Genomic DNA, 11,111 nt, shown 5'->3' on the forward strand with positions numbered 1-11,111 from the left:
TAAAAATTTTCGCCTGCGGCGCTTTATATTCTAAAAATCGATACTTCCATAAATAATGAAAATTTTTAATCAAAAATCGCGCGATTTTTTATTAAAAATTTTCGCCTGCGGCGCTTTATATTCTAAAAATCGATACTTCGATGAATAATGAACATTTTTAATAAAACATCGCTTTTTATTATAAAATCGATACTTCGATAAATTATGCCACATTTAATCAAAAATCGACCAATAAATAATAAAATTTTTTTATTAAATATCGCGCGATCATTATCTGCATTTTTTTATTGCTTCCGTTTTGTGTTTTTGAGGCATTTTTTCATATGTATGGCAGCACTGACATTTCACTTCAATTGGTGTACAAAGCAAAAGGTGAGGTTAAATTCGGTATTTATTGCAACTTTAAATGCGAATTACTTTAAAACTATAAGCCTCCGGAGCATTGTGGAAGAATACAAGTGAGATATCTTAGGGTTGACAGATAGTTGACAGGGTGTTCAATATGGCGATGACAGTGTGAACAATATGGCAGCCAATATGGCATACAACACCGAATGGCCCGAAGTAGCCAAACTACGACCCGAATGAAACGCTTCGTGAAAATCCAGGGTTGCGAAGTGGTATTTTGTTGGAAAATATATAAGCCAGGATTTTGTGCAGCGCCGAATTTTAACAAAAGAGGGTTTTGTGTTCTCAAGATGAACAGAAAAGGGTTGCTGTGCTGTTTCGTTTTAAGCTTATTTTAATCTTAAGGTATCTAATTAAATATTAAAAGGAGACAAAAATTAAAGCAAAAATTTAAAATATATGTACATATCTGAAAATTATAAATAAAATATATATTTTCACGAGAGACAAATTAAATAAAATGGGTTAACTTTAGGGGAAATATACTTATCAGATTGGGTCAGATAGCGCTTTTACGTTATAAATAAAAATAATTCCTACTTAAATTTTATATAATTTTGGTAACGTATTTCTAAGCTGACCCTGAGATCTGTGAAATAATATATATTTATGTGCATATATTGTGTTGATTATGCTCTAAATCGCTAAATAATTCTTGCAGCAATCAGCACCATTGGAAAGTGAAGTGACAATAGGCTGGTTTTCTTTATACAGCCCGTTTTAAATTCGTATTATTGTTATAATAAATTACAATTATTGTTTGTTTCCATTTCTGTCAACCGCGCAAATTATTTATTAAAAAAATGTCGTTTAAAAATAGCAATTTTGTTTACTTTTGAATAAGACTTTATCGAGTGCGCTATAAAGACAGGGGGATAAATGCTGTAAAGAAATATATGTTGAGTCCAATCGGTTTTTTGCTAATCCGGTTTTTGTGTAGGTATAAACAAGGTATATTAAAAAAATAAATCTCCATGAAAAAATATCGTTATTTTCGTATTTAAAATTAATCGGAATTTTATGCGGGGTTATAAAAACTCGTTTTAATTGAAACTTTGTTTTTTTCGGCTATATTTGTTATTATTTATTGGCCCAGATGCAAATATTGAATGAAGTAACATATTTTAAATATTTACGGAACTACCATTTGTATGCAACCCTGCCTATCCTGTATTCAAGTAGATGTAATTCGAAAAATTTAAACGGATTTCTTTAAATCAACCTGAGCTGCGGACATATTGCGAATTCATTTTAAAACATTAACCACTACATTATATTAGTATTAAATACTTTCAATTAAGAAACAATTCTTACTAGAAAATAAATATGAATCGGTTTATTTTAAATATTCCAATGTATATTTTTTGTTAATGCAGATAGTGCGGATTTAACGTATTTTATAACCGTTACATGGGGAAAAGAAATTTTAGGCAGATTGTTATTGACAATTTTTACATAATTTACGATTGCAATCAATTTCTTTCAAAACTATAATCTAAATGATTGCAAGTTGTATTTTATACGATCAAAACAGATTCCAATATTAGGTATATTATGCAAATGCAATCCAATTTGATTTGAGTTATTCAGTTTTAGATACATTTATATTTCTGTGTTCGTATGGAATAGTAGTTTATGTCGGGAAGCTGGCTTTAGTATAATCCGGCATTGCCTTTATTATTTACAACACATGGAATTTTTGATGACCCTTAACAAGAATATGGACGTGCTAGTATCGGAACTATTTCTTGCACGTTTATTTATCCAAAATTTCTTCAACGGCTCGGCGCCAGTGAGGGTATGCTGCGAATGCTGCATTATACTAAAACCAGCCTTTCGACATAAGCTACTATTCCATACGAGTGGAGCACGTGCGAAATGCGGATTTTCCCAGTTGCAGTACAGCAGTAACTCGACACCTTCCTCACCAACCGCTCTGTCCTCTATGAGCTTCTTAATGTAACTGCAAATAAAAGATGAAAATTTGAGAAAAAAATACTATCACAGCGTTTCACTTGTAGCGTTTCACTCTTGTAGTATATTGGCTATCAAGCACCAGAAAATTTCCATCACGCATGCCATATGCCACCGATTGTCGTGGATCAATTAAAATACTGTCATCACAGCTTTTTGGTACTCCAGCAACTGGTGTGTCTATGGCGGAGTTATGTGGAGCTGTTGCATGACTAAAATCAATTTGGGCTCTTTGAGAACTGGCTTGTTTGTTGCGCGCTATTGGCATCAAATGTATGCAAATTAGATTTCCAAACGGGCAACTGTTGAATACAGGAAAAAATGTATTTTATATGGTTCCGCTAAAGTGCACTACTACCGTGTATAAATTGGCCGACCTTCTAATAAATCCAATCCTATTGTATCGTGTTCGCCGCCAGTCACCAAGAAATTTCCACATGGGTGAAATGCAACATCATTCTCCGCGACGAATGCACTGTATTAGCTCGCCTTCAGCTTTGTCAAATATCTTAACGCGGTTCCAACTTAATGCTAAAGCCATCAGATTGCCGTCTGGATGCCATGCCAGCTGTCGTCCCATACCTCTTCCCCCGGTGAACGTTCGCATACATTCGCCTGAAAATGTATCGCAAATTCTTAACTTGTCGCCGCACGATGAAATGAACTTACCATTAGGGCTGAATTTTGCTGCGCGCACCCATTTGTGTGTATTTTGAATCAGTTGGGGTGTTCACAGTTCGTTCCAAATAGTGTCTGAAAATGTAGACGTCTACATTTTAAGACGTTTTCTAACCGTAAAATCTGTGGTGTTGTTGTTTCCCATACAAAATTGGAAAACGACGCCGTCTACATTTTGTCACACTCAAAGGTATGTTTTTTACGCGTCTACATTTTGCAACCTCGCAGCAGGGTTGCATTATGGCAATACTAATCACATTTTTTTTATTTATTGGGCACGTTTTTTGTATTTGCATTTAATTTGAGCGCAATTTCTGATGAAAAGAAACAAATCAAGGAAAAGAAATAACAAATATTAGGAATTGGTAATTAAGTTAAATAATTACAATTTTTCAGAAACAAAATCGAAAGGCGATATATAAAAAATGCACGCAAAGAGGAAATGTCTGGCAACACCAGCAAAGTTTTGAGACGATTTTGCGACGACTGCTAGAAAGGGGTGCTCACAGTTTGATGCTAAAGATGTCTCAAAATGTAGACGTCTACATTTTCAGACATAATTTGGAACGAACTGTGAACACCCCAAGTATTTTGATGGCTGTTCGCCATTTTTCTAGTCTGCAAACGAATAAGCTGACGAAGAAGCAAACAAATTCAAGCACATTGTTGCATTCTACCGTACATTTTAAAAGCTTTAAAATCTTAAAACATATGTGAAAAAACTTTTATAATCTGAATATTTCTAATGTCGCAATCAAAACCAAATTTTATAAATAGCATTTTTAAAAAGCAATCATCTAATATTTTTCAAGTTTTTGGGCATATATGTTACCATTTGAACAACTAATACTACCAAGTTTTAAGAGACTATTTAATGCAACTCAGGTCAAAAAAGCGCACTTTAGACCAAAATAAGCAACTCTAAAAAACAGATGATCGCAGCTGTGGCCCAGGATGACGTCTATTGCTAAGATATCTCACTTGTATTTGTACACAATGCTCCGGAGGGTGGGGTCTTCAGATTTAGAATCTGAAAAAGCTCCTCTATACTCCCTAATATTTTTTTTTTCAAAGCCTGGATCCGTTTTGGAAAATTTTCCCATCTTTCGACTGGTTAAACAATAAAGTGACACAAATGCGAAATGTTTCGTACTGATAAATCCAACAAATTCGACTTAGGCGAATTCAAGAGGAAGCTTAAACGTATAGCAGATGGCAGCATACTGTCCTATCGGCGGATATTTCTGCTTCTATTGGGGGTATGCGTATTTTTCTATATTTTGCCACCAGTTTTTCGCTATCTGTTTATGAGTGCGCCGGAAGTAAAGGGTGAGTTTTCATGTTTCTCAATATCTATGTATGTTTCGTCTATTATGTGCTAATTTATTGCACTTCCCAGATCCACATGTGCAGTGCATGGATGATCGCTTAACTCCATTTTTTCTGCAAAACTATGAATTCGATGCCAATATACGTCATGTGCCACCGCTGCCTGGAGAACGTAATTTCATACCTTACGTAGGCAATGGCTACATTGGCATGGAAGTGGCACATGACGCCTCCTTGAATATCAAATCCGGTCGTTCTATGCAATTGCCTATGCAATTTCACCCGGTTGTCTCGGTAGCGCAACGCAATGAAGCTGGGCGGGAAGCGACGGTGGTTGAGTACCTGTCTGGAGTTGTGCATAGGTGAGCATTACAGAAGGGCATTCATTAGTAGTAAAATTTTTTCTCTTCAACTAGATTCCAATGTTTTTCAAATTACTTTGTTGCCTATACCTATTACGCACACCGTACACATCCGAGCATCTTAATGCAGGAAATTAAGATAACAAATACTAAAAATACTATAGAGGAAGTGGAACTAATTTTTCCACGTATTTATTTTCAAACAGCCTCTACACATGCCATTAAATTAGGGTAAGTATAATTTAGAAAGTTACCGCACTAAGCCAGTGCTTATAATAAATAAGTATCACTTTGCAGTTCATCAACACAATCAACTGTACTTAGAGATTTAGAGGTAACCACTGGCACCATTTTAGTCGATGCTGACGATCCCTCTAGTATTATTGTAGTGAGCGTCGTTAAACCACAAATGAACCGCATTGTGCAGCTGAAGAAGCGTGGCGCTATCACCATAGTATTTCATATCGCTGTACATTATTCACAGCCTATCACGCGTGACAAATTTTCGGAAACGTCACAAGATGTTGAAAACAAGGCGGTACAGGCTATGACAAAAGTTTTGCAAAAATTACAAAACAAACCAGACACACAAATAAATACGCACACATTTCGCCAAGAGCATGTTAACGTTTGGTCTGATTTATGGGCCACAGGCTTCAATATTAGCACATCTAAAGCGGAGAATAGTTTGAACGGTGATCGTATTAATGCTTCCATGTACGCAGTGCTATCTCAAACACGCAGCTATGAATATGAAGAGTTTGTTTCGTTGAAATCGCCTAGTAAACAAGAAATAGCCAAGGCATTGACTTATGCCGACGGCTGTTATGATTCATACTACACGTTACAAGCGGAAAATCTTTGGTTGAGTGCAGAATCTTTGGAAAAACTGAACAATTTGGTATCATCATGGATGGTAACTTTGGAGAAACAGGTAACGGGGGCGCGCGCCTAACAAAGAAATCACCACATATGAATAAGAGCAAGTAACAAATTTCGTACTACTAATTGCAGGGTTGCTACAATCTGATACGTGCTGGCGCTTCAGGTGTAATACAAGCTATGGTTTTGAGCTTTGGCAGTTTTCGTTTCAGCAATCAACACTTGGAGTGTAATATGCATCCAAAGTATCTGCATCGCGACTTTCACTTTCGTCGCTTGAATTATGGCAATAAAACGCATCTAAATGTCTCCATCACAGTTACCGACGATAATAAAGCGGTAATTAATGTAGCGCTTGATCGTTCAGATCGTAGTTATTATGCCTGCGACGGTGGTTGCTTGGATGAACCAGTTTTGCTTACGTGAGTTCTTTATAATTGGGAAGTAGAAATGTTATTTTCTTAAATGATTAACTTTATATGCTTGCAGTCAAAGTCGCCGCCAATTTCCGGTAAAATTAACCGAACCGCTGACCGCGATTTTATATATTACAGAAGATAAACAACACATGGAGGAGCTCCACAAAGCTATACACGTTAAAGAAGTAGCCGAAGGTATGTATAAATTGCATGCATAACAAAAAGTTAATTTGAGAGTATTCTAACTTTTTTATGCTATTAGCTCCAGCACATGAGCAACATCTAATTGCGTTACATAGGCATGGTCATCAATTAGGCGGTTTGCCTACACTTTTCTGGGTATCTATTTGTGCAATAATTATAGTATTTCATGCGTTCCTATGTAAATTAATTATTAAGGAATATTGCGAACCTTCGGAAAAGTTAAGATATCGCTATAATAAACCATGACTATGAAAAATGGGTGTGTCCATTGTATGTATATTACAATTATAGTTAGAGTAAAACCCTTTGAACTTAAAATGTATGTATATATCAATTGCTCGTTGTGCTTTTTTCTTAATTTTTTTAATATGCGTATGTAAACGTAAACATACATTATTATATAATTTAGAACATTTTTCATTGTATTCACGAAAAACTTGCAGCTTAATTACTTTTATTTATATAAAACGATATTGCGCTATTAAGATATTTTAGCGAACTAGTTTATACGTGCTCAATGTATGAATAAAACATTTTTAGAAAATTTAGTATTTCTCTTATCGTCATTGCGAAAGCTACTCGCTTATAAATTTAGAGCTTTAAAAGGGAAGCAAAAAACTGCACAAAAGATGTTAATAAATCTCGCTTTGTGAATGAGTGTAGCTGATGGCAAACTAGCGGTTTAATTAACAAACGCACTTAAAAAGATGACTTGCAAAATAATTAAATATATTAAAAATCGGTCCATTGCATCGAAATTACAATAGTACGTAATTTTTCTTGTGAATTTAGCGAGCATGACAATAAAATTAACAATGATATCAATCGACAGTTTTCTATATTTTAATGTAATAAACATGGATTAGCACTACCTAGTATGTTGTAAATTAAATATTTAAATGCAAAAAAATAATTTAATAATTTTTATTAAATTCCATTGTAAAATATGTACTATAAGAAAATTAATAATACATCTTGTAATTCATTAAAATTAATAACTCTATCAAACCCATTTAGCTTCATTTATTTTCTTCAACTTTCTGTAAATACTTGTACGTTGAAATTACTCTTTCGTCACAGCGTGTATAGCCTCTGCCACATATGCAATATTCTTTGTAGACAATGCCACTACTGCAATGCGTCCATCCTTCATCATATAAATACTAAATTCCTTAGTTAAACGCGCCACTTGCTCTGGCTTCAATCCCGTAAAGCAAAACATGCCAATCTGTTTGGTAATATGCTCCCAAGAGCGTTTGGAACCGAGCGCAATTAATGTATCCGTTAATTGTTTGCGCATATTCATTGTACGATTAGCCATGGTTTTCAAATCTTCCAACCACATGCAATAAAGCTCGTTATCATTTAAAATCTCCTTCGCTATACGCGCGCCATGTATTGGTGGACTAGAGTACATGGGCCGTATAATGGTTTTCACATTGGATGTTACACGCTCTGCCTCTTCCTTTGTAGAGCAAACTATAGTTAACGCGCCTACACGTTCTCCATAGAGGCCCATGTTTTTGGCAAAACTTTGTGCCAAACAAAATTGATGTCCATCGGAGGCAAAAATGCGTATAGCTTCTGCATCTTTATCGATATCACCGCTAGCGAAGCCGAGATATGCCAAATCAAAGAAGGGATATAGATTGCGAGTCTTCATTATTTGTGATATTTCACACCATTGCTCTCTGTTCGGATCCACGCCAGTTGGGTTGTGGGCGCAAGCTTGCAACAGTACGATTGAATTTTCGGGCATTTTCTAAAATATGTACATATGTATGTAAGTTTCATAAATGTGGATTACATATGTACATATATTGGAAAATCAAACTAAAACTACTCACACGCAAAGAATCAAAAAGGCCTTGCGCATTCAATGCAAAAGTTTCATTGCTATAGTAACTATATGAAGCTACCTTGAGGCCAGAGTGCATAAAAAGTGGTCTATGATTAGGCCATGTGGGCGTAGGCAAATGCACTAAGCGTTCGCCCTTCCAGAAGATACCCAAAAATGCGGCACCTATACGCAACGAACCTGTGCCACTGAGGCACTGCGAAAACGTTGGATATTTTTAAAAACTTACAAATATTGCTAAGCATACATAAAAACACTCATACCTGCGCAGTTGAATTGCGTTTGTCTTGTAATATTTCCGAATCCTTGCCAAGAGCCAACTCAATTGACCTATTATAGAATTCGGCCAATCCAAGGATAGGCGCATACTCCTTATTCATTTTTTTGGAAAATATGCGTTTTTCAGCCTTATGAAGTGGGGCATAAAACCAATTGCAAAGGGAGAAACAACGTCATAATAAGTAAATACATATGTACATATGTACATTCTTATATTGTACAAACCTCTTCTACACTAGGCAACACCCAATGCTGTGCATTGCCATCGCGATAGGCGCCAACGCCTAAATTAACCTTTTTGGGGTTTTTGTCTTTAAGATAGGCCTCAGTGAGACCGAGTATAGCATCTGGTGGTGCCATTTTAACATCTGCGAACCAAGATCTGAAAAATATTTCAATTGATTTCAGATACGAACTGCTGGTGAACGCACATTGCACTCCTTTTGGCTTACTTATAACGTAGATAGTTGGTAGATGTGGCTTGAAGATGAAAAGTGGTGGTTTTAGTTAATTTTAACATCTTCCTCTGCTTCCCGTTTTTCCCCCTGTAGTTTGCAAATATTGATTTTTTTTATTTGAAGTTTGTTTTTTAAAGAAAAAATAATAATCCAAACCTAAACCCAGTATAATTCTAATTGATATCAAGTTTTTGTTTTATTGTTATTTATCTTTTTTTACTCAAATACGACTTTGTTCGATATTCTTAGTTCACATAAGATTACCATAAGGAAAATAAGTGTCACAAAACTTATTATAAACGTTTAATGTCCGAACGTAGGTCAATAATAGATAAATTTTAGGAAAATGCAATGCTAATGTAACTAAAATTTTACAAGAACATTACAATTCACTTGCCAGATTCCAGAGTATAGGCAGGATGGCCAGTAGTTTACTGCAAACTAACTTCGAATATTTTCCATAAAAATTGGCAGGCATGCATTACCTAAATGGCGTTCGAGGCTTTAAGTGGTTAAATATTCCAGGAAAAATTGTTGCATTTTGCTCAATACGTACTTTAGCAAATCAAAATTTCCGTCGAAAAACGGGTGATAAAACTTATCTAGCTTCATTATTAGTAGTAGTTTTTATAGCATTTTCACGAAATGTGTTAGCCCTGATTTTCACCTTTTATCCGACATGCATTCAAAAATAATCGAGTCATATTTGGCAAAGATATAGCCAAAAAGGTCGATGATACTATACTTTTTCACTGAAAATGTTGTACTGAAATAGTTTTTATTTTATTTTTTTGTTTGTTCCCATGTCTCGTCACCTGAGGGGGAAAAAGTGCCAAGTCCATTTTTTTGAAATTGTTTCGAATTACCTGCCATTCTGCATCAAAAACTAAATTTTGAAAAAATTGACCTTTAGGTATGTGTCTTTTAAATGATTTCCATTTGTAACAAGTAGCGATAATTTGCCCTCACTTCTGGTACTTGTGTTACTCTCTATGGGCTATTAAGCTTCCAAACAAAAAAAAAAATTAATAGAAAAGGAAAATTAAAAAAATATATGTATATATATTTTATTTATGCCCCAAGCTGTGGAGTGACGCTAACGCCTTCGCGGCAGATATAAGAATCAGATATCGCGCTGCAATCCGCTGTCGAAAAGTGGAAAGAAAAATGTTACACATATTTTTTATTAACCAGCAAAATAATGACGTTAGAATAAAAAGTCGTAAACAAGAAATGTAGTCAGAGAACCGCATGCTAAGGTTAAGTGAATGGTCTTTAGAGTAAATTCCGCTACAAACCGTATTGTCGAGCTTTGACCCGTCCGTAAGGATGGCGGTAGACCTTGGATCTAAGTTCGAGTGGTTTACCAGTCCCTTCTGCCTTGAATTCTGGTAGAACTTCTATTTCTATGATTCTATTCTATGAAGGGATTCTTAAAAAGTCTATGAAGTGATTCTTAAAAGGTCGTGAACTTGTCCCGAAATGATCTCGAACAAGTTTTGAAACGGTCCAGCAATGGCCCCTTACTTGTCCCAAAATGATCCCGAACTAGTCCCGAAATATTACTGTTATACTCTTGAACTAGTCCCGAAATGTTCCTGAAATAGTCCCGAAATGGTCCTAAACTAGGCCCGAAATAGTCCTGCCCTACTCCCAAATGGTCCTGAAATAGTCGTAATGATCCTGAACAAGCCCCAAAATGGTTCTAAAATAGTCCTGATATAGTCCCGAAATAACTCTGAACTAGTTCCACACTGATCCCAAACTAGTCCCGCAATATTCCTAAAATAGTGCCGAATTAGTGCCGACCTTACCAGGTCCCAAAATTGCTCGAACTAGTCCTGAAATAGCCCTTAACTAGTAGCGCACACACAAGAAGGAATTACAGAATTTCTACTGGGTTACACAAGAAGCAGTTACAAATTTTCTGCTAGGTTAACGCAAATTCTACGCATACCGAGAGCTAAGGTGTTTACACATCAAAAAACCTTACCATAACCTTAAGCTTCCCATCCTATTAAAATAACGCATACTGTATTATAGTTTATGGATCTTTAAAGTTATTTTAATTTTATTGAATTTTAAATGCTTTTATTTTCGTTTATATTTTATTGATTGTTTTGGGCGAATCGTAATGCGTACCTACGTTACATGTGTGTTTTCTAAATTACAAAGATTTTCGCTTTTTACCTATTAAAATTCTAAGAAATGTTCTATTTAGGTGTTCGTGCCTTCGCTTGAACCACAAGGAGATTACGCT

The 11,111-nt window shown here is 35.5% G+C and overlaps 2 protein-coding genes across 3 annotated transcripts in view; one reads left to right on the forward strand and one right to left on the reverse strand.

Annotated features, from left to right (window-relative positions):
- Nucleotides 1-7,179, forward strand: part of LOC118741078 (uncharacterized protein KIAA2013 homolog) — a 13,998-nt gene extending 6,819 nt beyond the window's left edge. The window contains exons 3-9 of one of the 2 annotated variants that reach the window (XM_036472904.1): nt 4,135-4,389; nt 4,460-4,751; nt 4,806-4,982; nt 5,049-5,685; nt 5,766-6,055; nt 6,123-6,247; nt 6,315-7,179. In XM_036472904.1, coding sequence (XP_036328797.1) covers nt 4,203-4,389; nt 4,460-4,751; nt 4,806-4,982; nt 5,049-5,685; nt 5,766-6,055; nt 6,123-6,247; nt 6,315-6,502 — 1,896 coding nt within the window. In that variant the 5' untranslated portion in view covers nt 4,135-4,202 and the 3' untranslated portion in view covers nt 6,503-7,179. Of the gene's footprint in view, nt 1-4,080; nt 4,390-4,459; nt 4,752-4,805; nt 4,983-5,048; nt 5,686-5,765; nt 6,056-6,122; nt 6,248-6,314 lie in introns of those variants that run through there. The other variant, XM_036472903.1, reaches the window with a different exon arrangement.
- Nucleotides 7,180-7,196: 17 nt separating this feature from the next.
- On the reverse strand, nt 7,197-8,930 carry LOC118741081 (aspartate aminotransferase, mitochondrial-like). Its single transcript, XM_036472907.1, has 5 exons — nt 8,846-8,930; nt 8,619-8,775; nt 8,378-8,521; nt 8,104-8,310; nt 7,197-8,018 (listed from the first exon to the last, which is right to left on the reverse strand). Exons 1-5 carry the CDS (start codon nt 8,911-8,913, stop codon nt 7,320-7,322), a joined length of 1,275 nt encoding a protein of 424 aa, XP_036328800.1. The 5' UTR covers nt 8,914-8,930; the 3' UTR covers nt 7,197-7,319.
- Nucleotides 8,931-11,111: the final 2,181 nt, after the last annotated feature.

Source organism: Rhagoletis pomonella, unplaced genomic scaffold, assembly GCF_013731165.1.
Source record: "Rhagoletis pomonella isolate Grant_MI unplaced genomic scaffold, Rhpom_1.0 Rhpom_scaffold_00006, whole genome shotgun sequence".
NCBI lineage: Eukaryota > Metazoa > Arthropoda > Insecta > Diptera > Tephritidae > Rhagoletis > Rhagoletis pomonella.